The sequence below is a fragment of the Mobula birostris genome, chromosome 5, assembly GCF_030028105.1.
Source record: "Mobula birostris isolate sMobBir1 chromosome 5, sMobBir1.hap1, whole genome shotgun sequence".
Lineage (NCBI taxonomy): Eukaryota > Metazoa > Chordata > Chondrichthyes > Myliobatiformes > Myliobatidae > Mobula > Mobula birostris.
Window position 1 is genome coordinate 181,674,388 of NC_092374.1, and position 26,735 is coordinate 181,701,122.

At 41.6% G+C, this 26,735-nt stretch overlaps 1 protein-coding gene across 3 annotated transcripts in view; it reads left to right on the plus strand.

Moving 5' to 3' along the window:
* The first annotated feature begins 5,387 nt into the window (after positions 1-5,387).
* LOC140198104 (hemicentin-1-like) overlaps positions 5,388-26,735 on the plus strand; it is a 65,521-nt gene continuing 44,173 nt past the window's right edge. For 2 of the 3 annotated variants that reach the window (XM_072259013.1, XM_072259012.1), the window contains exons 1-2: positions 5,388-5,638; positions 24,664-24,969. In XM_072259013.1, coding sequence (XP_072115114.1) covers positions 5,581-5,638; positions 24,664-24,969 — 364 coding nt within the window. In that variant the 5' untranslated portion in view covers positions 5,388-5,580. The remainder of the gene's footprint in view (positions 5,639-24,663; positions 24,970-26,735) is intronic. The other variant, XM_072259014.1, reaches the window with a different exon arrangement.

A 26,735-nucleotide genomic window follows, 5' to 3' on the forward strand; every position in this document is an offset into this window, starting at 1 on the left:
GTTGTTGATGTCATCCATCATCATTAAACTCTTTATCTAATTAGGCAAGTACTGGTGTGTATTTCCTGTAGATTTTCACATGGCATACTTGCTGTCAGTCCTAAGAATGAAAGTCAAAGTTCAAAGTAACAAATCCATATCTGAAGATTCAAGTTTTTAGTTGTGTTTACACAGTTCGGTCGTATTTCAATAACCTTTATTATTATTTGCTTAGGTAAATGGAACTGGCTCACAACTATCTGTTTAGTCTTTGTTTACACAGCTGCATACTGTAATTTCAGTTGTTAATGGCGGAAAGCACTGACTATTTTCAGGACATCAGCGATTGGAACAGGCAAATCAGCCTTTTGGGACTGTGCCATTCATCAAGATAATGATTTACTGTCCCTCAATTCCATTTTCCAGAACTGTTCCCTTATCCCTACATTTCCTCACTATCCAGAAATCTATTTATCCACATTTTGATTGAACTCAATGACACACCCTTCCAAATGAGAAGAATCTAAAGATTTACTACCTGTTACGTGAAGAAATTCCAAGGAACACACACAAAATTGCTGAAGGAACGCAGCAGGCCAGAGAGCATCTATGGAAAAGAGAAAACAGTTGACATTTCAGGCCAAGATCCTTCATCAGGGCTGGAGAAAAAGATGAGAAATCAGAGTACGAAAGTGGAGGCAGGAGAGGGGAGGAAGGGGTACAGGGATGTAGGTGATAGGTGAAAGAGGGGTAGGGATGAAGTTAAGAGCTAGGAAGTCGATTGGTGAAAGTGATAAAGGACTAGAAAATGGGGAATCCGATAGGAGAAGACAAAAGGCCATGGAAGGAAGGAAGGGAAGAGGAAAGGAGCATCAGAGGGAGGTGAGGGGCAGGTAAAGAGATAAGGTGAGAGAGGGAAATGGGAATGGGAAATGGTGAAGGGGAGGGGGGACAATTAACAGAATTTTGAGAAATCGATGTTCATGCCATCAGGTTGGAGGCTACTCAGGTGGAAAATAAGGTGTTTCTCCTCTAATCTGAGTGTGGCCTCATGGTGGGAGCAGAGGAAGCCATGGTCTGACATGTCAGAATGTGAATGGGAAGTAGAATTAAAATGGGTGTCCTCTGGTTGATCCTGCTTTTTCTGGCGGACAGAGTGTAGGTAAAGACGTCTCCCAATCTATATCATGTCTCTTCGATTTACAAGAGGACAATCGTCTGGAGCACCGGATACAGTAGATGAACCCGACACTCCCAACACGCTGGAGGAACTCAGCGGATCGGGCAGCATCCATGGAAAAGATCGGTCGACGTTTCGGGCCGGAACCTTTCACGAAGGGTTCCGGCCCAAAACGTCGACCGATCTTTTCCATGGATGCTGCCCGACCTGCTGAGTTCCTCCAGCGTGTTGTGAGTGTTGCTTTGACCCCAGCATCTGCAGATTATTTTGTATTTAAGATGAACCCAACAGACTCACGAGTGAGATGTTGGCTCGCTTGGAAGGACTGTTTAGGTCCTGAATGGTGACGAGGGAGGAGACGTAGGGGCAGGTGTGGCACTTGTTCTGCTTTCAAGGATAAGTGCAGGTGGGAGATCAGTGGGGAGGGATGAATGGACTAGGGAGTTGCGTAGAGAGTGATCCCTGCAGAAAGTGGTATTTCTAATCTATCTATGCCTCTTACAGTTTTATATGCTTTAACAGCTTCCCCCTCTGGTATTCTGTAAACAATCCATCCTCTCCTTATGGCGAATGTTCTCCAGTCCAGGCAACACCCTGGTAAAACTCTTCTGCACCATTTTCATATAATTCCTCTTATGAGCAGACAATATTCCAAATGTGACTTAACCGAAGTTTTAGACAGTTGCATCATGACGTTCTCATTCTACCCTGACTGAGGAAAGTATGCATGCCAATTGCTTTGGTTTTACTGCTCCATCTACTTGTGTTGCCACTTTCAGGGAGCTGTGGACTTACACAATATTCTTCTACATATCAATTCTCCTAAGAGTCAGTCGTACCATTTACTGTATACTCATATCTTTGGCCTCTCCAAATAAAGAAGAGGGCTGCTTATGTGAGAATGCTGTTCTTGGACTACAGTTCAGCATTCAATACCATAATTCCTTCGAGGCTCAACAAGAAGCTCAGAGACTTTGTCCTTCACCCTGCCTTGTGCAGTGGGATCCTGGACTTCCTGTCAGATCACCAGCAGGTCGTAAGAATGGGCTCCCTCACCTCTGCCTCTCTGACCCTCAACACCGGAGCCCCTCAGGGCTGTGTCCTAAGCCACCTCCTTTACTCTCTGTATGCAAATAACTGTTTCACCACCCACAGCTCCAATCTCAGACATCCCACCTCTCCAGGAAGTTCCGGGAGTCTCCCGCATATCGACAGTAGCTCCCTGAAGCCTTCAAATTATACAGATTATCCCGCAAATCGATTTTTTTTGAAAACTAGTGAGTAAGAGAGAGGGGGGGGGGAGAGAGAGAGAGAGAGAGAGAGAGACAGAGACAGGAACAGACAGAGAGAGCGAGTGACAGAGAGAGCATCCTGATTGGTCTCTCTTTGTGCTAAGTATACCTATCAGTTTTCTCTGTGGGCAGGCTTTACAGTCGATTTATAGGGGATTAGAGCGGGGTTTAAATTGGAGCAAAATTCCAAAATCAACCGCAAAGACATCTTTAAAAATGTGCTCGTGGCAAGCAAATTATTTGGGGGTTTTTTCTTGAAACACTTCCACTTACAGGTACATCGAAGCCCGTGATGGGCTGGGTTTAAGTGCAGTCGGCCACCACTGAGGTCTCGTCATTAGGACAGCGAACTGTTTACCTGTACTGCGCACTTTATATGCATTTTGAATTACACTTTATTAAATAATGTGGTAATATATTGTTTTATGTGGTGTGTGTGATATATGTATTGTGGCTACACCGTGGTCCGGACAGAGGTTGTTTCGTTTGTGGACGATCAGCCAGATGACAATAAACTTGAACTTGAAGATACAGAACTTCTAAATCACTCATTTAAAATCACCCATTTCCATGCAAAAAAGTGAGTTCTGATCCTGACTATTGCAGGTAATGTGTGTGTGTGTGTGACTACAGATGTATATGTGATCGGACGTTGTTTGAATGGACGTTAAGCGGCGCACACCTGTAATAAGGATACACCTTATGCTTTTATTTCTTTTAGGGAGGCTAAGCGCAGGGAAGGCTGCTCAAGTATTTCACATTTCTTTTCAGCAGAAAACCAAAGTCTGACAGACAAGGTCACCAAATGAGGTGTACTTTTCAGCTCTTATCATTGAGCATAACCTGCCATTCCAATATCCACAATTCCACCATACAGACAACACACAGCATATATTTCCATATACAGTAAGGAAAGGAAATTTAAACTCACAGGGAGCATAGGCCATCAACTTTTTGCTGTTGATATTTCTGTAGCAGGCAATTTCCTTTTTATGTGATTGAGTTGCTAGCTCGACACTCAACCCAACATGGATGGAAGGCGGGGAGCCAGCTGGGTTTGAACCTGGGAACCTTCACTCCGAAGTCCGGCGCTGATGCCACTATGCCACCAGCCTGCTACATAATACAGTAAATCGCATAAAATATACAGGACTGTGAAGAGAGGAGGGCAAAAAAGACTGCAAAAACAAGATCATGATGCATAAAAAAATCGGAAAAAAGTCCATGGTAATGGTAATGCAAAACTGGGGGGGAGGAGAAAATGGCGGCACGACGCAGTGCACGCGGCCACTCCGAATGATATCATATTTGTGAACTAGGATGCCGTACACAATCCTGATTTGATGGAGACAGCTGTGAGAAGCACGGAGGAACATCTGGAGAAACTTCTGAAATTCCTGCTTCGCTGCCGCTGCTACTGTGCGATCGAGAATCTCCAGAGGGGAAGGCCCCAAATCCTTGGCTTTGGCTATTGCCTATTGCCGGGGCTGGCGTCGAAGCGCTCAGCAGAGATGGTGCTCGGTGTTGGAGGGCTGGTCAGAGGCTCGAAGTTTTTGGATGGACTCAGAGTCGGACTGCGGTCGGGTGCTTCCAGGATGCTGCATCGACAAGTTTGGAGCGCTGGAAGCTCATGGCAGGGAGAGTTTCACCCTTCAATCATCTGCGTGAGATGATGGGACTTTTGAGAGACTTTGAGACTTTTTACCGTGCTCATGGTCTGTTCTATCAAATTACGGTATTGCTTGCACTGTTGTAATTATATGTTATAATTATGTGGTTTTTCTCAGTTTTTTTATTCTTGGTTTGTCTTGTGTTTCTGTGATATCATTCTGGAGGAATAAATTGTATCATTTCTTAATGCATGCATTACTAAATGACAATAAAAGAGGACTGCATGTCCTCATAATCTAAACGTGGTCCATAGTGTTTATTGCTGAGGTAGGGTTGGGCTGTGCAGGGCGATTCAAGAACCTCACATTTGTCAGAAAGTAGGCTTCTGTCCCTCCTGCTTACCACAGCAGTGTTGTAAAGTGAACAACGTCACCAGAGAGACACTGAAGCTAGTGGATATAGAAGTGTTTGTTTAGCAAAAAACGAGCAACAGGCATCATTCAGCATCAGAAGCACTCTTGGAAGGAGAGGCCTGCCAGACCCAATGTTATATAACATTTTTGAAAGCTAAGATCAAAGGTAACAACAGGATAATTCTATAGTCACATTGTTTCTACATTGCTCCCATACAATTTTGAAACACCTCCATCTAAACACCCACGCTCCAGGCACCGAAAATGAATGTTAATTCCCACCAACTCGGGGCTGCATTCATACACATGCAGGCTTCTGCGACCAAACGGAGTGTTTCTTTGTCTGCAACCAACCCCCAAAATGCAGATTATTCAGAGCCGCAGTTTAAATTCAATCTACAATCCACATTGAGGTCTGAAGACTGGCTGATGTAAAAGTTAGTATTTGCTTTATACCATAAAGCAACAAGTTAAGGCATTCCGAAACCCACCGGGGGTCGTTGCTAAATAATCGATCTATGCAGTTGGAGCACCAATATTCATAGCCGATAAAGACACACACACAAGCAGTAGTAGAGCAGTCATTCTCAACAAATACTGCAGGGAAAAACCGATATAGGATTTGCATAAAAACAGCTGAAGAAAAGGACAAGAACAACGTTGGTTTCCTACAACATAATTAAAAAAGCGTAAACTATGCCTCTGAACTGAATACACATTTGCATTGCTGTTTAAAGAGTGTAATTTAATAAGTTCGCATGTGCTACCAACAATAATCTTTTCTCAAGAGTTTATTAAATATAAATCAGTTTACAATCAAATACTTAACTTTCGTAAGGCAAGCACTGCAGACCCCGACTTGCATATTTTACTTTAACATCGCCTGTGGGAGTTACGCCCCCAAAGCGGAAATCGACGGCGGGGGGGCGAGATTGAGGTGTGGATTGGAAATAAAACATAGTAACATAGAGAACAAGGAAATCGCCAGGAGGCAGCAAATAAACTAACGCATATCTGGGCTCCTAATCGTTCCCCACCATGCAGCGAAAACCGGGAAGATGAATTTTCCGTTACCGCCGTCTCTGTCTTTGTTTGGTTATTCGACATGTTGCTCTGCTCTCATTTCCTCTTGCTCTTTCTGTTGCCGTCCCTGGGAGCTCCAGGTAAGATTTTAACCACCACGGGACGGTGGAAAAAAGTATTCTCATTTTAGTACCTATTGATAAATTTGTCCAAGTGTAAGCGCTCTCTTATTAGTTCGTTGTTGGGATGTTCGGGTGGGGCCATGGTCGTCAACACGGTCCAGAATTACTACTGGCCAGCGCTATTTATTCTTATTTTAAAATGCGTTCATGGGATTATGATGGGACGTTCAAATTCATTTATTGTTACATTTTAGCCGGGGTTATAAAGTTACGCGCTTGTAGGTCACCCGAATTGTAACCGGGGTGTGTAATAATCACCTCCCCGTCTGTATGTGACTGAGTGGGTTCTCTCCTCGGGTCTTAGCGCCCGCTTTGTTTTTTTATTTTGCTTATCGCAATAAAACGGGACCCCTGTAACAGTATTGGAGCGGGGTTACGGCGAGAGTGTATTAGAGTAAAAAAGCGTTATTTATACTTCTGCGTCGTTGCAAACCATACGTAGTGCCGACGCGGATCTTCCGCCAGAAATGTTACTGGGTGTATGAGTGTGTTTTCTCCCTGGGTCATAGTTCCCTATCTGTTTTTTGTAGTAGTTACAATAAATTGGCTGTTAGTTGAATGAGTTCTTCTCATCTGTCATCATGGACTGAATGTTCGCCACAATAGGAGGAATGATTGATAAGTTCGTGGCTTAAGATAGAAGGAGTCAATTTTAGAAAACCTAGCACGTTTATTTTTCAACATAGTCCCCTCTTACATTTACACAATTAATTCAGCGGTCGTGGAGCATACGGATCTTGTACCTCCTGAAAGTGTCCACAGGAGAAGTGATTGATAAGGAGAAGGAGATGAGTGAAACAGCTCTCGTTATATGCACATACAGTTTAACTCTGAGTGATTATGCACGAAGTTTGAAGTTAATACCTCGTCAGTTAATAACTCCTCAGTTAATAAATCCTCAGGGGTGATTGATAGGTTCATAGCCTAAGGTAAAAGGAGTTGATGTAGAAGGAACTCCTTGCACCTTAAGTCACGAACCTATCAATCACCCCTTGTATATAATAGATCTGTTAGTATTTCATACTTTGAAGCCATACGATGCATACACCATCTACACTGGTGGGTTTAGAGATGTTTGAAACAGAGAGGGCCCTGGAAGTTTACATTGGGAGTTCGCTCTGTATTCCCGATGTGGATATAATGCTCTCAAATCTATCTGAAATGCTCCTTATGTTAAACACCTCAGAGTTCCCATTTGTTTAGCTGATGTTATACTTTTTCAATAAGGCTTTGAGAAATCCTCTGATCCTGTCTTCTGTACAGCTGGCAATCTCAAACTATGACAGAGCTGTCTGCCATTACTTTTTGCTTTCTTAACACCTTGCCCTCAAACTTTTCCCTCCCCTGCTTACAGTCTCCAGTATTTCCATTCCTCCAGTACGCACCATCTCCACAGTTCCTTACAACATAGAACAAGGCCATTTACCCCATCATCTATGCCAACTCACAGAGGAATCCCATTCCCCACCACATTTCCTATAGGCTATTCTGCCTTTTCTGTCTACATTACCATTCAAATTGCACTGCAGACTATTTACACTCTTCACTAACCTACCAGTCTCATGTTGTTGGGATGTTGGAGGAAACCAGAGTACCCAGAGACAATCCACATTGTCACAGGACGTATGTGTAAACTTGAGATAATGCCAGAGATCAGGATTCAAGCTAGATTACTGGAGCTGTGAGACTGAGTGCCAATGTGCTGCATCCTGAGTATCCTATAGTACATCCACCAGCATTCTACCTCTTCCAGCACACCCCCACCCATTGTCAGAGACTCAGCGTAGAACTGTGTTGAATATGGATCTCAAATACTCCAAATGTACTCTGATCTCAAATACTCTAAATAAGGAGAAGATGGCGGCGTGACACAGCTTGCAGCGGCCACTCCGGTGGTGATGTCTGTTATTTGTCAAGTAGGGTGCCGTGCACAATCCTGATTTAATGGAGACAGATGTGAGAGCATGGAGGAACATCTGGTGAAACTTCTGAAATGCCTGCTTCACTGCTGCTGCTACTGTGTGGTCCAGAATCTCCGGAGGGGAAGGCCCCGATTCCTCCGCTTTGCTTGTTGCTTGGTGGCTGGGGTGGGGTTGAAACGCTTGGCAGAGGATGGTGCTCAGAGAGGCTGTGTCGGAGAGGCTGGTCGGAGGCTCGAAGTTTTCGGACTGACTCAGAGTCGGCTGCAGTTGGGTGCTTCCAATGGTGCTGCATCGGCAAGTTTGTGGCACTTGGAGGTTCATGGCAGGGAGAGTTTCTCCCTTCTGCCACCTGTGTGAGATGATGAGGCTATCGGGACTGTGAGACTTTTTTTTTACCATGCCCATGGTCTGCTCTTTATCAAATTATGGTATTGCTTTGCACTGTTGTAACTATATGTTATAATTATGTGGTTTTGTAAGTTTTAGTCTTGGTTTGTCCTGTGTTTTCTTGTGATACCATTCTGGAGGAACATTGTGTCATTTCTTAATGCCTGCATTTCTAAGTGACAATAAATGAGGACTGAGTGTCCTCATAATCTAATCTATTTATGAGGATCAGAAATTACCTGAACCCCGCTAAAGGAGACTTATAAAGACATTGGTTAAGGAGTGTGATGAAACCCAGAGTCAAGACAAATGAAGTTTTTTGTCATTTCCACAAGTGTGGTGAGGTACTGATGTGATGAAAGACTTGCTTGCATCAACGTTATGGACGTGTAGGTTCAGAGATCACAGAGCTTAAAGTACACCAGACAGTGAAGAAATAAAGATGTTGGTGGAAAATAAAACTATAAATCCATGGTTTTGCAAGATATTCCTTTGCTGAGGTTGTGCAGATTGGTTCAAGGACCTGATGGTTGTAGGAAAGTAGCTCTTCCTGTGGAACTTCAGGCTTCTGAACCTCTCATCTGACGATAGGAATGGGACCCTTGTGGTGGGGTCCTTGATGGTAGCCTTGAATTACCCAATTACACAATTAATTTACATTTTGAGATCCATGAACTCAGAGCATTATTAAAATAGAACACTGGCTGCAGATAAAAGGCAGTTTTTTTTTCAGCTGCTTTCATGTTGGACCAGGGGGCTGTCTTATTCAATTGACGAGGAGCTCTACCATTTGCATAACACTTTACTGCTCAATTTGCATATGTAAGCTTGAAATTAATTGGGCGCGCACTTACTGCAGCTCCTGATGCCAGTCACACACCTGGATCACATTCCTGATAACACTTACTCACATTCCCATAGCACTCCTAATAACTGGTTCTGGATAAACATATACCCACATTCCCATTACAATCTTAGAAACCCATCCTTCCTGTGCTCTGGATTGTAGCTCCAATTTCATACCTGATCTCAGCTCCATCTTCCCATCCTTGTATACTGAGGCTGTGCCCTCTTAAAGCTCCCCCACTATTGGAAATATCTTCACAACATCAACTCTGTTTAGACTTTTCAATATTCAATACATTTCATTGCACCTTCCCCCCCCCCACCCCCACCCCCACCAATTCTTCTACACTCCACAAACCCAGAGCTGTCAAACACTCCTCAAGTGCTAACCCTTCTCATTCCTGAGGTCATTCTTGTTGACCTCCTTTGGTGCCTCTCCAAGACCAGCATATCCTTTCTTAGATAAGGGGCCGAAAACTGTTCACCGTATTCCAAGTTTTGTCTAACCAATCTGTTATTAATTCTCAGCATTATTTCCTTGTGTTTATATTCTAGTCCTCTCAATATGTACGCTAATGTTGCATTTATCTTGCTTACTACCGACTGAACCTGCAAGTTAATTTTGAGAGTACCCTCCAATAGTTTGCACCTTTGATTTCTGAATTTGATCCCTGTTTAGAAAATCATCTACACCTTTATTCTTTCTACTGAGGTGTGTAACTATACACTTCCCTGCACTGTATTCGACCTGCCACTTCTTTGTTCAGTGTCCTAATCTGTCAGTCCTTTTGCAGACTCCCTACATCCTCAGCTGCACGTTTAACCACGTCTGCATGTTTTTACACATTGAGTTGCTGTCCCTTGTTTGGCTGATCAGATATTTGCATTATCAAGCAGGTTTACCGGATAAAGTGGCTAAGACAAAGGTATAGAGTTACAAAAAGGGAAAGAATGAACCTTGTGAAGATAAGAGCCATGTGGAAAAAGGCGGCAAAATTAATGAAATTTTGAGTTGTATTTTGATTCTCGGACACAGAATCAGGACAGTCATTATCAGAATCAAGTTTATTAAAACATAAAATTTGTTGTTTCAAAACAAAGACATAACATTTATATGATTACAAAATAAATAAGTGCAAAAATGAAGTAAAAATAAGGCAGAGTTCATGTGTTCATGAACTGTTTCTAAATATGTTGGTGGAGGGAAGAAGCTGTAACTAAATCAGTGAGTGTGGGTCTTCAGCATGAAGAGGGCATGCCCCAAATGTTGTGGGCGCTTGGTGATCAATACCCAAAGGGGTCCAATATCATCGCGGGCAGGTATAATAGAGCTGTTAGGGAGGGTTTACTCTGATTTGGCATGGGAATGGGAGTGATAGGGCTGAAGAAGAAAAACAGAAATAATTCAAAGATAGCGTGCAACAGAGATGATAGAAAGGACAGGCAGGAGATGAGGCATAATCACAGCCAGTGGGATGAGTTACAGGGCAATAGATGCATGGTGCAATTAAAACAGAAAGCAACAAATACTGGACTGAAAGTATTATATTTGAATGCACGCAGCATAAGAAATAAAATTAGGTGATCTTGAATTTCAGCTACAGATTGGCAAGTATGACGTTGTGGCCATCTCTGAAACTTGGCTAAAGGATGGCTGCCATTGGGAGCTGAATATCCACGGGATATACAGTGTAGTGGAAAGATAGATTAGTTGGCAGAGGGGGTGATGTGGCCCTGTGTATAAGAAATAATATTAAATCATTAGAAAGGGATGACATGGGATCAGAAGGTATAGAGTCTCTATGGATTGAATTAAGAAATGGCAAGGGTAAAAGGTCCCTAATGGCAGTCGTACACAGGCCTCCAGACAGCAGCTGGGATGTAGATTACAAATTACAGCAGGAGACAGAAAAGGCATGTCAGAAGGGCAATGTCATGATGATCATCGGGGATTTTAACATGAAAGTGGATTGGGAAAACCAGGCCTGTATTGGACCTCAAGAGAGAGGATTTGTAGAATGTCTAAGGGATGGCTTTTTAGAACAGCTTGTTTTTGAGCCCACTAGGGGATCAGTTGTGCTGGATTCGGTGTTGTGCAATGATCTGGAGGTGATAAGAGAGCTTAAGGTTAAGGAACCCTTAGGGAACAGTGCTCACAATATGATCGAGTTTACTTTGAAATTTGAGAAGGTGAAACTAAATTCCAATGTCATCATTTCAGTGGAATAAAAGAAATTACAATGGCATGAGAGAGGAACTGGACAAAGTTCACTGGAAAGGGACGCTAGCAGGAAGGACAGCAGAACAGCATTGACTGGAGTTTCTGTGACAAATGAGGGAAGTGCAAGACAGATATATTCCATATAAGAAGAAATTTTCAGATGGAAGGACGCTACTGTGGCTGACAAGTGAAGTCAGAGCCAAAGTAAAAGCAAAAGAGAGTGCATACAAGGAAGCCAAAGCTAGTGGGAAGATAGAAGATTGGGAAGCTTTTAATAACTTGCCAAAGGAAACTAAGAAGGTCATTAGGAAGGAAAAGATGAATTATGAAAGGAAGCTGGCAACTGATATCAAAGAAGATACTAAAAGCTTTCTTTATGTATAAAAAGGGGAAAAGAGAGTCGAGGGTTAGGTATAGGACCAATAGAAAATGATGCTGGAGATATTGTAATGAGATGTGCAGAGATGGCAGAGAACTGAATGCGTATTTTGCATCAGTCGTCATGGTGGAAGACACCTGCTGTATACTGGACATTCAGGAGTGTCAGGGAAGTGAAGTATGTGCAGCAAAAATTATGACTGAGAAGGTGCTCAGGAAGCTTAATGGTCTGAGGGTGGACCTGATGGAATGCACCCTCGAGTTCTAAAGGAAGTAGCTGGAGAGATTGCGGAGGCATGAACAATGATCTTTAAAGAATCGATAGATTCTGGCATTGTACCGGATGACTGGAAAATTGCAAATGTTACTCTGCTATTTAAGAAGGGGGGGAGGCAGCAGATAGGAAACTGTAGACCTGTGAGCCTGACATCAGTGGTTGGGAAGTTGTTGGAATCAATTGTTAGGGGCGAGATCATGGAGTACCTGGAGGCACATGTCAAGACAGGCCAAAGCCAGCATGGTTTCCTGAAAGGAAAATCCTGCCTGACAAACCTGCTGCAATGTTTTGAGGAAATTACAGGCAGGGTAGACAAAGGAGATGCAGTAGATGTTAATTGCCGACGGGACATCAACCGTCTCGACTTCACCGCACCTTGTCCCCATTCCAACCTCACTCCTTCGGAACGCTCTGCTCTCCATTCCCTCTGCACTAATCCTAACCTTATTATTAAACCCGCCGATAAGGGGGGTGCTGTTGTAGTATGGCGTACTGACCTCTACCTTGCCGAGGCACAGCGACAACTCGCGGATACCTCCTCTTATTTACCCCTCGATCGTGACCCCACTAAGGAGCACCAGGCCATTGTCTCCCACACCATCACCGACTTTATCCACGCAGGGGATCTCCCATCCACTGCTACCAACCTTATAGTTCCCACACCTCACACTTCCCGTTTCTACCTCCTACCCAAGATCCACAAACCTGCCTGTCCTGGCAGACCTATTGTCTCAGCTTGCTCCTGCCCCACCGAACTCGTTTCTGCATACCTCGACACGGTTTTATCACCCCTTGTTCAATCCCTTCCGACCTATGTTCGTGACACTTCTCACGCTCCTAAACTTTTCGATGATTTTAAGTTCCCTGGCCCCCACCGCTTTATTTTCACCATGGATGTCCAGTCCTTATATACTTCTATCCCCCATCAGGATGGTCTCAAAGCTCTACGCTTCTTTTTGGATTCCAGACCTAATCAGTTCCCCTCTACCTCCACTCTGCTCCGTCTAGCAGAATTAGTCCTTACTCTTAATAATTTCTCCTTTGGCTCCTCCCACTTCATCCAAACTAAAGGTGTAGCTATGGGCACCCGTATGGGTCCTAGCTATGCCTGCCTTTTTGTTGGGTTTGTGGAACAATCTATGTTCCGTGCCTATTCTGGTATCTGTCCCCCACTTTTCCTTCGCTACATCGATGACTGCATTGGCGCTGCTTCCTGCACGCATGTAGAACTCGTTGACTTTATTAACTTTGCCTCCAACTTTCACCCTGCCCTCAAGTTTACCTGGTCCATTTCTGACACCTCCCTCCCCTTCTAGATCTTTCTGTCTCTGTCTCTGGAGACAGCTTATCCACTGATGTCTACTATAAGCCTACTGACTCTCACAGCTATCTGGACTATTCCTCTTCTCACCCTGTCTCTTGCAAAAACGCCATCCCCTTCTCGCAATTCCTCTGTCTCCACCGCATCTGCTCTCAGGATGAGGCTTTTCATTCTAGGACGAGGGAGATGTCTTCCTTTTTTAAAGAAAGGGGCTTCCCTTCCTCCACTATCAACTCTGCTCTTAAATGCATCTCCCCCATTTCACGTACATCTGCTCTCACTCCATCCTCCCGCCACCCCACTAGGAATAGGGTTCCCCTGGTCCTCACCTACCACCCCACCAGCCTCCGGGTCCAACATATTCTCCGTAACTTCCGCCACCTCCAACGGGATCCCACCACTAAGCACATCTTTCCCCCCCCCACTGCATTCCACAGGGATCGCTCCCTACGCAACTCCCTTGTCCATTCGTCCCCCCCATCCCTCCCCACTGATCTCCCTCCTGGCACTTATCCATGTAAGCGGAACAAGTGCTACACATGCCCTTACACTTCCTCCCTTACCACCATTCAGGGCCCCAAACAGTCCTTCCAGGTGAGGCAACGCTTCACCTGTGAGTCGACTGGGGTGATATACTGTGTCCGGTGCTCCCGATGTGGCCTTTTATATATTGGCGAGACCCGACGCAGACTGGGAGACCGCTTTGCTGAACATCTACACTCTGTCCGCCAGAGAAAGCAGGATCTCCCAGTGGCCACACATTTTAATTCCACATCCCATTCCCATTCTGACATGTCTATCCACGGCCTCCTCTACTGTAAAGATGAAGCCTCACTCAGGTTGGAGGAACAACACCTTATATTCCGTCTGGGTAGCCTCCAACCTGATGGCATGAACATCGACTTCTCTAACTTCCACTAAGGCCCCAGCTCCCCCTTGTACCCCATCTGTTACTTATTTTTATGCACACATTCTTTCTCTCACTCTCCTTTTCCTCCCTCTGTCCCTCTGAATATACCTCTTGCCCATCCTCTGGGTCTCCCCCCCCCCCGCCCGTCTTTCTTCCAGGACCTCCTGTCCCATGATCCTCTCGTATCCCCTTTTGCCTATCACCTGTCCAGCTCTTGGCTCTATCCCTCCCCCTCCTGTCTTCGCCTATCATTTTGGATCTCCCCTTCCCCCTCCAACTTTCAATTCCCTTACTCACTCTTCCTTCAGTTAGTCCTGACGAAGGGTCTCGGCCTGAAACGTCGACTGCACCTCTTCCTACAGATGCTGCCTGGCCTGCTGCATTCACCAGCAACTTTGATGTGTGTTGCGGTAGATGTGATATCCTGGATTTTCAGAAGGCTTTTGACAAGGAGACCGCCCCTGTCTGCAAATAAAGTAGCAGTAGTTTTGTGCTGCTCTTAGTTTTCTTTCTCTCCCCCAGTTTAAGCTTCAAATTTAAAATTTTTATTTGCTGATTCTTGAGGGGGAATAATATTCTATGTCTACGAGGAGTGGGAGGAACCTGTCTGAACCGAGTGACAAAGGTAATGGAAAAGGAAAGATGCCAAAGGAAAGATGTGATGAAATGCCACATGGGCTGAAGATATCGTTCAGACACTGACTTCGATTAAAGATCAGAATGGGTCAATTAAAGACCAACTGGAAAAGAATAGTAATGAAATGAAGTCATTTCTGGGAAAACTTCAAGGCTTGGAAACTCAAGTTATTACACATGAAGAGGAGTTGAAGATAACTAAGCAAAAATTGTTTGAAGCTACAACCTGTTTGGAAAGATATCAAAATAAGATTTACGACCTGGAAGCTAGGTCTCACCGAAAGAATATACAAATTGTTGGGCTGCAAGAAGGAGCTGAAGATGGAGATTTAACTGCTTACTTTGGTAAGCTTTTTCATACTTTATTTTCTACCATTTTATCACAGCCGCCTGCTACAGAAAGAGCACACAGAGCATTTACTTTGAAATTTAAGGATCCAAATAAACCAAGATCTGTTCTGGTTTGTTTTCATCACTTTAAAATTAAAGATCAAATAATGCGACAGGCAAGAAAACAGAGAGATTTTAGATTTGAGGAGTCTGAGCTCCATTTTTATGATGATTGTCTGAGGGAGGTAATGGAACAAAGATCAAGATTTGCTTTGGTATTGAAACAGTCATATGATAAGAAACTGTTTCCTTCTCTGCATTACCCAACAAGAATTAAAGTTTTTCCTCCTAGCTCTCCTCCTCGTATATTTTTTGATCAAAAGCCGCACTGGACTTCGTTCAGACTATACCTGCCGTCGCTACCGAATGAACTATCTGAAAGGTTGTTTGGTCACCTGTATATTATTCGGATTTCAGAAAGAAGATTTTAGATTATGAGGACACACAGTCCTCTTTTATTGTCATTTAGTAATGCATGCATTGAGAAATGATATAATATTTTTCCAGAATGATATCTCAGAAACACAAGACAAACCGACTTAAAAACTAACAAAAACCACATAATTATAACATATAGTTACAACATTGCAAAGCAATACTGTAATTTGATAAGAACAGACCATGGCACGTTAAAAGTCTCAAAGTCTCTCGCAAGTCCCATCATCTCATGCAGACGGTGAACCTCCAGCACCGCCAACTTGCCGATGCAGCATACTGGAAGCATCCAACCACAGTCCGACTCCGAGTCCGTTTGAAAACTCCGAGCCTCCGACCAGCTCTCCGACACCGAGCACCGAGCACCATCTCTACCGAGCGCTTCGATCCCGGCTCCGGCAAAAGGCAATAGGCAAAGCCAAGGATTTGGGGCCTTCCCCTCCGGAGATTCTCATCACACAGTAGCAGCGGCAGCGAAGCTGGCATTTCAGAAGTTACTTCAGGTGTTCCTCCGTGCTTCTCACAGCTGTCTCCATCAAATCAGGATTGTGCACGGCATCCTAGTTCACACATAATCGATATCATTCAGAACAGCCGCGAGCGCTGCGTCACACCGCCATCTTCTCCTCCCTATTTGGATATTCCATTGAGAGACTAATAAAAGAAGATAAGTAGATTTGTTCATTATTGCATATTATTGGTTTTCTTTTGGAAAGAAGATTTATGGTTCAAGTATGACTGCTTAAATGGTTATTTGGATATTCGACTGAGAAAAGAAGATAAAGGGATTTGGTTCTTTAACCTAATACCTGGTTTGATTTTTTAAAAATTTCTTTCTTAATTACCTAAATTAAATGGCGGGAGGAGAGAGAGCAGCACGCCGTGCGTGCGCAGCCCTCCAGTGAAAAATGATATCGTATCCGTTAAATAGGGGCAGCGGACAATTCTGATTTGATGGAGACGGACGTGAAAGCACAGAGGAACATCTGGAGAAATTTCTGAAACGCCAGTTCGCTGCTGTTGTTACTGTGTGGTTGGGAATCTTCCGGAGGGAAGGCCTCAAAATCCCCGGCTTTGCCTGCTGTTGGCGACTGAGATTGAGGTTGAATCGTTCGGACAGAGATGGCGCTCAGTACTCGGTGTCGGAGAGCTGATTGGAGGCTCAAAGTTTTCGGATGACTCAGATTTGGACTGTCGTCGGGCATGGCAGGGAGAGTTTTTCTTCCTTCTCCCGTCTGTGTGAGATGTGGGACATTTGAGAGACTTTGAACTTTTTACTGTGCTCATGGACTTCTTCATCAAGTTATGGTATCGTTGCACTGTTGTAACTATATGTTATAATTATGTGGTTTTGTTAGTTTTTTCTGTCTTGGTCTGTCCTGTGTTTTGTGATATCACACCGGAGGAAATATTGTATCATTTCTTAATGCGTGCATTACTAAATGACAATAGTCATATATATTTGGGAGGGTTTAATTACTTACGACATTATTAATTAATATTTTTGAAAATTTAGATTGGTTAAATATACTATTAACTTTTTTTCTGTTTTATTATAGCGTCTTATAACCAAATTTAAAGTTTTTTCAGGGACTTAATGTTAAACTTAAAGATGGCATTTGTTTTTCTCTCTAAGAGATAACAGTATTTTGGTTTTCTATTGTTTAATAGATAATGGAATGTAAATACTTACCTTTGTTGAGACTTTATTGTCTTTTTTACAAGGTCACTGTAATTTTTTACTAACTAGGGGGAGAGAAAGAAAATACAGACAGAGCCGTCCTTGGCTTTCCTTGCTTTTCCTTTGGGCTTTCGGAGAGGAGGGTGGGGTTAGAGTTAGGAGTTTTTTCCCATTGGGTGGTTCCAGAGCATGCATTTTTTCTATGTGGTTGTATTCTTCATCACCGCCATTTTTGATCATCCCGTATTGGTATGTGCTCTGCACATGTATAAAGTAAATAAAATGATAGTATGGTATTTATTTAAATTGATTAATGCTATAAGTTGGAATGTACGTGGTTGGAGCCATCCCATCAAATGAAAGAAGACTTTTAAAATTATTAATCAATTCCAACCTGATATAATTTTTGCTCAGGAGACACATTACAGGGGGGAGATCAAAATAGGTTTTTTGGATGGTGGAGAGGCTTGCAATTCCACTCTACCTCTCAGAGTAAAACTAAAGGCGTGTCTATCTTTATTAAATCCAATATATTTATTCAAGAGGATATTGAATCAGATTCTAATGGTAGATTTTTAATTGTTAAAGGAGTGATCTGTAACAGAAAAGTTGTTTCAGTCAGTATGTATTGTCCTAACTTAGATGATCCTTTTTTTTAAAAGGTATTTACTTAACTGCCTGATTTAAATGAATATATGTTGATTATGGGCGGGGATTTTAACTGTTGTTTAAATCCTATGATTGACAAGAGCTCAACCAATCAGCAACTTCCAAATCATTCCATATCACTTATTTATTCCTTTTTGATCGATTTCGGATTGATCGAATTATGGAGGCATCTGCATCCCGATAACAGAGAATATTCCTTTTTTTCACGTCTGTAAAAATATCCGAGGATCGATTATATTATAATTGATCCCTGCTTCTTGCCTAGTGTTAAAAATTGTGAATATGACGCTATTGCTATATCTGATCAAGCGCCTCTGAGTTTGTTTTTTGAATTTTATGATGTCATTCTTGCCCTTCCACCATGGTGCATGTCTCAGATATTATTGCAAAACTCTGACTTTGTTAGTTTTATTGAAAACCAGATAAAAGAATTCTTTCTTTTTAATGATATAGGGGGTATATCTAAATTAATTATATGGGATACATTTATAGCATTTTTGCGTTGTCATATCATTTCTTATTCAGCGAAACTTAAAAAACAGACTAAAGCAGAATTAGATAAAATATCAAAACAAATTAAAGATTTAGATAATATTTATGCAATTTCCCCTAATATTGATTTATTTAAACAAAGGGTGGAACTTCAATCACAATGTAACCTATTATTAACTCATCCCATTGAAGGCTATTTGCTTAAGTTAAAGAGCCAATTTTATATGTTTGGAGATAAAAATAACAAACTGCTCGCATCTCAATTAAAACCAGCTGGAGCCAAAAGACAAATTCTGGAAATCTATAGGAATGATGGTACCCTGGCTCGGGAGTATGAAGAAATTAATAAGATTGTTCAAGATTTTTATACTGAACTTTATAAATTTCAGTTTCCAGTAGATCTATCGGAAATGAATGCTTTTTTACGAAAGATTGCTTTTCCTAAAATTTCTGTTGAAGATCAAAAAAAACTCTTGATGCCCAAATTACTGAAGTCGAAATTCATAAAGCTATTTTTTCAATGCAATCTGTAAGACCCCTGGACTTGATGGTTATCCTGTAGAATTTTATTAAAAATTTGGAAAATTGCTTTCTCAATATTTGTTGGAAAAATTTAAGAATTCTTTTGTGAAAGGTGATTTACCCTCTACTTTTTATGAAGCTTCTATTTCTTTAATTCTTAAAAAGGATAAAGATCCTACTGACTGTGCCTCATACAGACCTATCTCATTACTGAATGTTGATGCTAAGATTCTGTCAAAGATAACGGCCAATCGGTTGGAGAATATTTTAGGTAAAATTATTTTTAAAGATCAAACAGGCTATATAAAGGGTCGCTATTCTTTTTTAACTGTTCGGAGACTACTTAACTTTATATATTTGTCTTCGTTTAAAACTCTACAATACGTCGTATCTTTGAATGCTGAAAAAGTGTTCAATTGAGTCAAATAGAAATATTTATTTAATGTTTTAGAGAAATTTGGCTTTGGTGTTAATTTTAATAATTCAATTAAAATGATATATAAGGCTCATATTGCTACGGTTGTCACTAATAACTGTAGGTCTCCTTTTTTTCCAGCTTTCACCGGGGGCAAGACAAGGTTGTCTATTAAGTCCTTTATTATTTAATTTAATATTAGAACCCCTTACTACTGCTCTTCGTGAAGCTAAAAATATTCATGGGAATTTTGTGAATGAGACCATGCATAAGATCTGTCTTTACACTGACAATTTATTGGTTTAGGTATCTAATCCCAACGAATGTATTCCTGCCTTGCTAAGATTATTCAATGAATTTGGAGATTTTTCAGGATATAAAATAAATTTTAGTAAAAGGGAATTGTTTCCTTTAAATGAATCTGTCTCTATATATGATAATACTCCATTTAAAGTTATGGATTCTTTTAGATATTTAGGTGTTATAATCACTAAAGAATATAAGGATCTTTATAAAGCCAATTTTGTTCTTTTAGTAGACTCTCTATAAAGTATTTATTTAGTAGATGGAGTCCACTTACATTTTCACTTGTTGGTCATATTCATATAGTTAAAATGATGATTTTACCAAAAGTTTTATATTTATTTCAGAATATCCCTGTTTTTTTGACTTAAGAAGTTTTTTGATGGGATTGATTGTATTATTTTATCTTTTATTTGGAATAATAAAAGACCATGGATTGGTAAATGTCATTTACAAAAGTTGTAAAACGATGGAGGTCTTGCTTTGCCTAATTTAAGAATGTATTATTGGGCTGTTAATGTCCGATACATGTCCTTTTGTTTGTATTGGGTTGATAAAAACGATCGGCCAATTTGAGTGGACCTGGAACTGAAAGCTGTGAAACAGTTTTATTTAACCTTGTTATTGGGAGTTGCTTTACCTATACAACTAGCTAAAGTTGCTAATTTAAAAGTATAGCCTGTGATTAAGCATTCTTTACAAATTTGTCTCCAGTTCCGCAATTTTTTTTAATCTTAAAAAATTTAACTTTGTAGTTTAATTTATCGAAATTATTTTTTTAAGCCTTCTTTGAGTGATCCAATTTTTTTACTTTGGAAAAATAAGGGTATTCTTTTTTGAATTTATTTAAAGAAGATTGATGTATTTTGAACAAGCTAGTTGATAAACGGTATTGCTTTGCCCTATTGTACTATATGTTATAATTATGTGGTTTTTGTCAGTTTTTTAGTCTTGGTCTGTCTTGTGTTTCTGTGATATCATACTGGAGGAACATTGTATCATTTCTTAATGCATGCATTACTAAATGACAATAAACAAGGACTGCGTGTCCTCATAATCTAATCTAATCTAATTCTCTTTCATACTCACTTTTTACAATACCTTCAAGTTAGACATTTCTTACAAGAATATTTAAGTAATTTTCCTTGCATATTGGAGGCTGACCTGTTAGATACTATTCTGAGTATAAACCCTTTGACGAAGGGTACTATTGGAAGAATTTATAATTTATTATTACAATGGGATAAGCGTCTTTTATTTAAGATTAAACAGGATTGGGAAAAGGAACTCAATTTGACTTTTATGATGCAGGATTGGACAGGGATTCTGAAACTGGTTAATTCTTCTTCGATCTGTGCTAGTCATTCACTGATTCAATTTAAAATTGTACATCGTTACCATTTGATGGAGGAGAGACTCTCTAAAATATTTCCTAATATTGATAGTCATTGTGATAGATGTAATACTGAGATAGCTACACTGACACATACGTTTTGGTCTTGTTCTATACTGGAACAGTTCTGGAAGTCAGTTTTTTCGACAATTTCCAAAGCACTTAAAATTAATCTACAACCTAACAAGTTAACTGTGCTTTTCGGAATAATTCCTCAAAATATCTATGGTATTTCTGTGCCTGACCAACATGTTATTGCATTTGTTACATTGATAGCTAAGAGGGCCATTTTGTTGAAGTGGAAGGATGCATCAGCTCCCACTTTTGTCACAATGGTTCTCTCAAGTGATGCTATGTCTTAGTTTGGAGAAAATTAGAAGTTGAACCTTTGAACCTTTATTTGATTTTGAGAAAAGATGGGGCTCATTTGCTCGTTATTATCATTTGAGCTAATTGATAGATTTTCTCCACGATCTAATTGTAAATTTTTTTGTATATTTTTCTTTCTTGCTGGTGGTTTGATGTTTATTTTTAGAAGCTTTTTGTATGACGCATGGCTCCGGGGTTGTACACCTCTAATGGGTTTTTCCCCCATTGTTTCTGCTTAGTAAGGATTTTTTATTATCACTAAATTATTCAATCTTTAAGATGATGGTTTTCTTCCTTGAGACATTGTAAGTGTTGTTACTTCGATGTACTCGTGTTTTTTTTGGAATAATATAATAATAAAAAGATTTGAAAAGAATTTTTTGGATGCCTTCCCAAATCTTCGCAAACTCCTAATGAAGTAGAGATGCTGCTTTGCTTTCTTCAAAATTGCACTTACGTGCGAGGCCCAGGATAGGTCCTCTGAAATGAAAACACCGAAGAATTTAACATTGCTGACCCTCTCCAACTCTGATCCTTTGAGGACTGGCTCATGGACCTCTGGTTTTCTCCTCCAGAAGTCAATAACCAGTTCCTTGGTCTCACTGAAATTGAATAAGAGGTTGTTGTGGTACCGCTCAGCCAGATTTTCAGTCTCCCTCCTATATATGATTGAACACCACCTTTGTTTCGGCCTATGACAGTGGTGTCATCAGCAACCTTAAATATGGCATTGTAGCTGTGCTGAGCCACACAGTCTGAGCAGGAGGTTAAACACGTTGCCTTGTGGTGTACCTGTGCTGATGGAGTTTGTGGACAAGATGTTATTGCCAATCTGAACAGAATGGGGTCTGCAAGTCTGAAATTGATGATCCAATTGCACAATGAGGTATTTTGGCCAAGGTCTTGAGGCTTATTGATTAGTTTTGAGGGGATGATAGTATTGAATGCCAAGCTGTGGTGAATAAAGAACATCCTGATGTAGGCACCTTTGCTGTCCAGTTGTTCCAGGGTTGAGTGAAGAGTCAATGCGGTGACATTTTTTGTGAACTTGTAGTGCCAGTAGGGTAATTGGAGTGGCTACAAGTCACCTCTCAGGGAGGAGTTGTTGTGTTTCATCACCAACCTCTAAAAACACTTCATCACTGTGGATGTAAGTGCTATTGGATGCTGGTCATCGAGGCAGGTCACTGTTCTTCTTAGACACCGGTATAAGTGAAACCTGCTTGAAGAAGATGGACTGCCAACACGAGAGGTTGAAGATCTGAGTGCACACTCCAGCCGGTTGATCCGTCTGGGTTGGATGTATTTCGTGGGTTCACCTTCCTGAAGGATACACACACACGTCGGCCTCAGGGACTGAAATCACAGGATCATCGGGGCTGCATAAGTTACCAGTGGTTCTTCCATGTCTATTATCTGCTGAAGGATTCTGTGAATGACCAGCCCTAGCCCAGCATCTCCCCAGATGATATGGTACACAGATATTGGTTTTGTTGATTCTCAAAAAAGTGGATGCTGTGCTCTGTGATGAGAGTGAATGGGAGTGAGACGTGTCTCAGATTCCTGCTTTAGGAATGTAGGAATTGTTTTACCACTGAGGTTAAAATGTAGAAAAAAGGCTTTCAATATTAAACAGGCAGCAGGCCTGAATAGGGATCTTGACAGGATGAAAGTCTGGGCAGACGACTGGAATGTCACCTTTGAGCCTACTAAGTGCAAGGCAATGGTGATGTCTAGGAAGAGAAATCCATCTAACCCCGACCTGTATTTTGGGAATTGAAAGCTGGATTTAAAGAAGGAGCTAGTAATCCTTGGTGTTAATATTGACAGCAAGTTGGTGTGGGATAAACACCTTTCCACTATTTCAAACAAGGCTGGACAAAGGCTTGGAGCTCTGCAAACAGAAGCATCCAAACTAGACAAAGAGGGCAGGGCCACTGTTTACAAAGCCCAAGTACGAAGTATCATGGAGTATTCCTGCTTATCATGGATGAATGCCTCACAGGGTGTCCTCAGCCAGCGTGATACCATTCAAAGAAAGGCTCTCAGGATTATAGGTGTAGATGAAGCCACAACTCATGAGAAGCTATTCATCAGTAGCTTACACTACAGGCGACAGGTTGCTGCAGCTACTGTGCTAAACAAAATGCACACCAGCCACAGCCCTGCAGACCTTCGCGCCATGCTGCCTTCATCTTATGAGAGATGGTGCACCACACGATCAAGTTTATCTATGCCTGCTCATGCTGTTTCTATGCCTGATGCGAGAACCTACACACTGGATAGAAGCTTCCTTCACTGTGCTATCAGAATTTGGAACAGCCTTCCAGATGCTGTGGTTGGAAACATCTGCGACGATGGGTCCAAGCCTTCAATAGTCGAGTGCACAAACACCTATCATCTCTGGGAGGGAAGTCACATGCTTCTTCATAAGCTATCATGAAAAGGACCAGGATGGCAATGCTTGGTTGTTGGCAGATAGGGTTAATGCCTAACTTTCAAGACCACTTGTGAATTATGTTCCAGCTGGACTTAGTCCTTAAACTGCTGGAGAACAGTGCAGAAAGACCAGGTGCTGTTTTCTCCCGGTAGGGATTAGTTTTTAGCTCCAAGTGTTCCTGCCATGTTTTGTCACCCTGCAACCTTATCCTTCAATCTCTTTGAATTATGGAGGACAGCATGTGTATAAATGTCTCTCTCCAGCAGACTTCATCATGATCATCATGACTCCAGTACTTCTACTATTTTTTAATGTTTCTTAATTGTACATATGAATTTTGTGTTCTATCACTGAGCAGCGGTGAACCATCTGATTGGCCTATCAGAGTTCTCTTTGAGAACAAGTTGACTTGATCAGCGTTTCTGATCTGGCTATTGTTCACGATTGCACTTAATATATTAAAAAACATTTTTTTCCTGAAAACCTTAGATGGCTGCATATTGGCTTTCAGTAATCTAACACCTGAGTAACTAAATTGGCTGCAATTTGGAGCTTTACAAAATATAAAGAAAGGCTGTTTTTAAGTATGTTGATCTTCTCTCTGACCTTTTCAGGGACCTTGGAGAGGCCAGGTGATGGTTGCTGTGTTTAAGAGGAATTTAAAAAGGTGCATGAAAATGAAGGGAATCGAACATGCAGGCAGATGGGATTTGTTTCATTTGTCATCGTGGGCCGAAGGGCCTGTTCCTGGCTCTACTGTTCTGTGACATGGATGAACCCATTAACTTGGTTGACACGACTGATGGAAATTCTGGTTCCACGTTGTCAAGTTCCAAAACTCTAGGATGGCATTCTATAAGTGTCTGTTGATATAATACATTGTCATTTGAGAGTGTACCTCAGTTATGCTGCTGAATAATCAGAATTTTACCACGAGAGTTCAAAGAATGTTTTTCTTTTTTTTAATCCAAATTAGAGAAATGGAAAGTAGTAAATGGGACCATTGGTTCATCAGTTTTTCTGGATCCTGAACATGAAGGTGATCTCAGCAGGAGTGAAATTTTATGGACCTTCACTGGCAGCAATAAAAGCCTTGTTACTATTTTGGATTACGTTCCAGATGAACCTGTGGAGAAACCATCTGAACAATTCAGATCCCGTTTACAGTTTAACGCTTCTACTGGCTGTCTGCTGGTAGACAGGATAAAACCTGAGGATCAAGGTGTTTATAATTTTGTTGTAGATGAGAGAAGAACAACTACAATTGAATTGCTTCTCTTCTGTAAGTATTCACTTGCTTGTGTACCTTGAAAATGCTGAAGCTGTTGAATTATTTACTCATTTGCTCCAGAGCTGTACATACAGGATTTGTGATTATCGATACTATTGTAAATTAATTAGTTTCTTCACCCAGAAGATATAACGTTAGTAAAATAAATGTAGCTGTTCAGCCAGCCTCTGTTGTATTTGCATATATATTTACTCTTCCTCTGAGGAGTTGCTATGGAATTGTGATCTACCATATATTTCTGTCCCGGAGAAAATCTGCAGTTGCTGTAAATCCAAGCAACTCACAGAAAATGCTGAAGGAACTCAGCAGGCCAGGCAGCATCTATGGGGAAAAAAACAGTCAATGTTTCAGGCCGAAATACTTTGTCAGGACTGGAGGGAAAAAAATGCTGAGGAGTAGATTTGAAAAGTTGGCAAGGGGAGAGAGAAACACTAGGCAACAGGTGAAACCTGGAGGGGGAGGGATGAAGTAAAGGGCTGGGAAGATGATTGCTGAAAGAGACAGAAGGCCATGGAAGAAAGAAAAAGGGGGAAAGAGCACCAAAGGGAGGCAAGGGGCTGTCAAGGAGATGAGTGAGAGAAGGAAAAAGGAATGGGAAATGGAGAGGTGGGGGGAGGGTTGGGGGGCATTACCAGAAGTTTGAGAAATGAATGTTCGTGCCATCAGGTTGGAGGCTAGCCAAAAGGAATATAAGGTGCTGTTCCTCCAGCCTAAGTGTGGCCTCATCACAACATTAGTTGCAGGCCACAGCTTCAATTTAGTGCAGACAAGTAAACCCCAATGAGTAACAGTCAAGAAGATATAACAGCATCTACACTTACTGAGGGGATTGAAGTGTGCAAGGCTCTCTGTCCCCATCCTAAGAACTTTGTATAGGAGTACCATCCAGTGTCCTGTCTGGCTGCATCATTTTATGGTACGGAAGCTGCAAGACAGCAGACTGCAAGACCCTACTGAGGATAGGGGAGAAAACCACTGAGAGGATCATTGGAGACTCCCTCTCCCTTATTTGTGACTTCTACTGAAAGCGTTGTAGACTGAGCACCCAAAGTATTGTTGAGACCCCCTACCACCCATCGCACAATCTCTTTGACCCACTATCATCAGCAAGGATTTAGTGGTGTATCAGGACTAGAATGGCTAGATAGGGTAACAGGTTCTTCCCTCAGGCTGTGAGATTAACCCTAACTCTAAATCTAATGAATACCCGGCTACCACCAAGGTCTCATCACAAGAGGTAAGAAATTAAAAGTTGTGAGTTTTTACAACCCTGGGACGCAGTCCATGCTGGTTCCCTGTGAAATTTCACTCTGCCGGCTGCCTCTGAATATATTCTAGAAAGCGATATCAGATTTCTAGACATTCAAAAAACACCCAGCAGGGATACGGATAAAACAACACTGTTTAAAATAGCAACTCAGCCACAATTGTATTGAACAGCAAAACAGGTTCGAAGGCCAAACATCTGATCCCTCCTGTTAAATTTTCTGTACCATTTCTCTCTAACCTTTTGGGACTGACTGGGTATATAAGTCAGAAAATCCTTTTGAAGATGAGGAATTAATTTCTTCACCAAAGATTTGTCACTTGTATGTAGAAATCTCCTGTCCTTCATTAGAACTTGGTAGTATCTCCCTTGCATGCAGGTTTTCAGGTGTACCCATAAGTGAGGTCTATCATTGAACTGTTGGGTTCAATCACAAAGCCATTGACAGCCAAACCCAAGATTGTCATGATAACAGTCTCTCCTTTCCTCA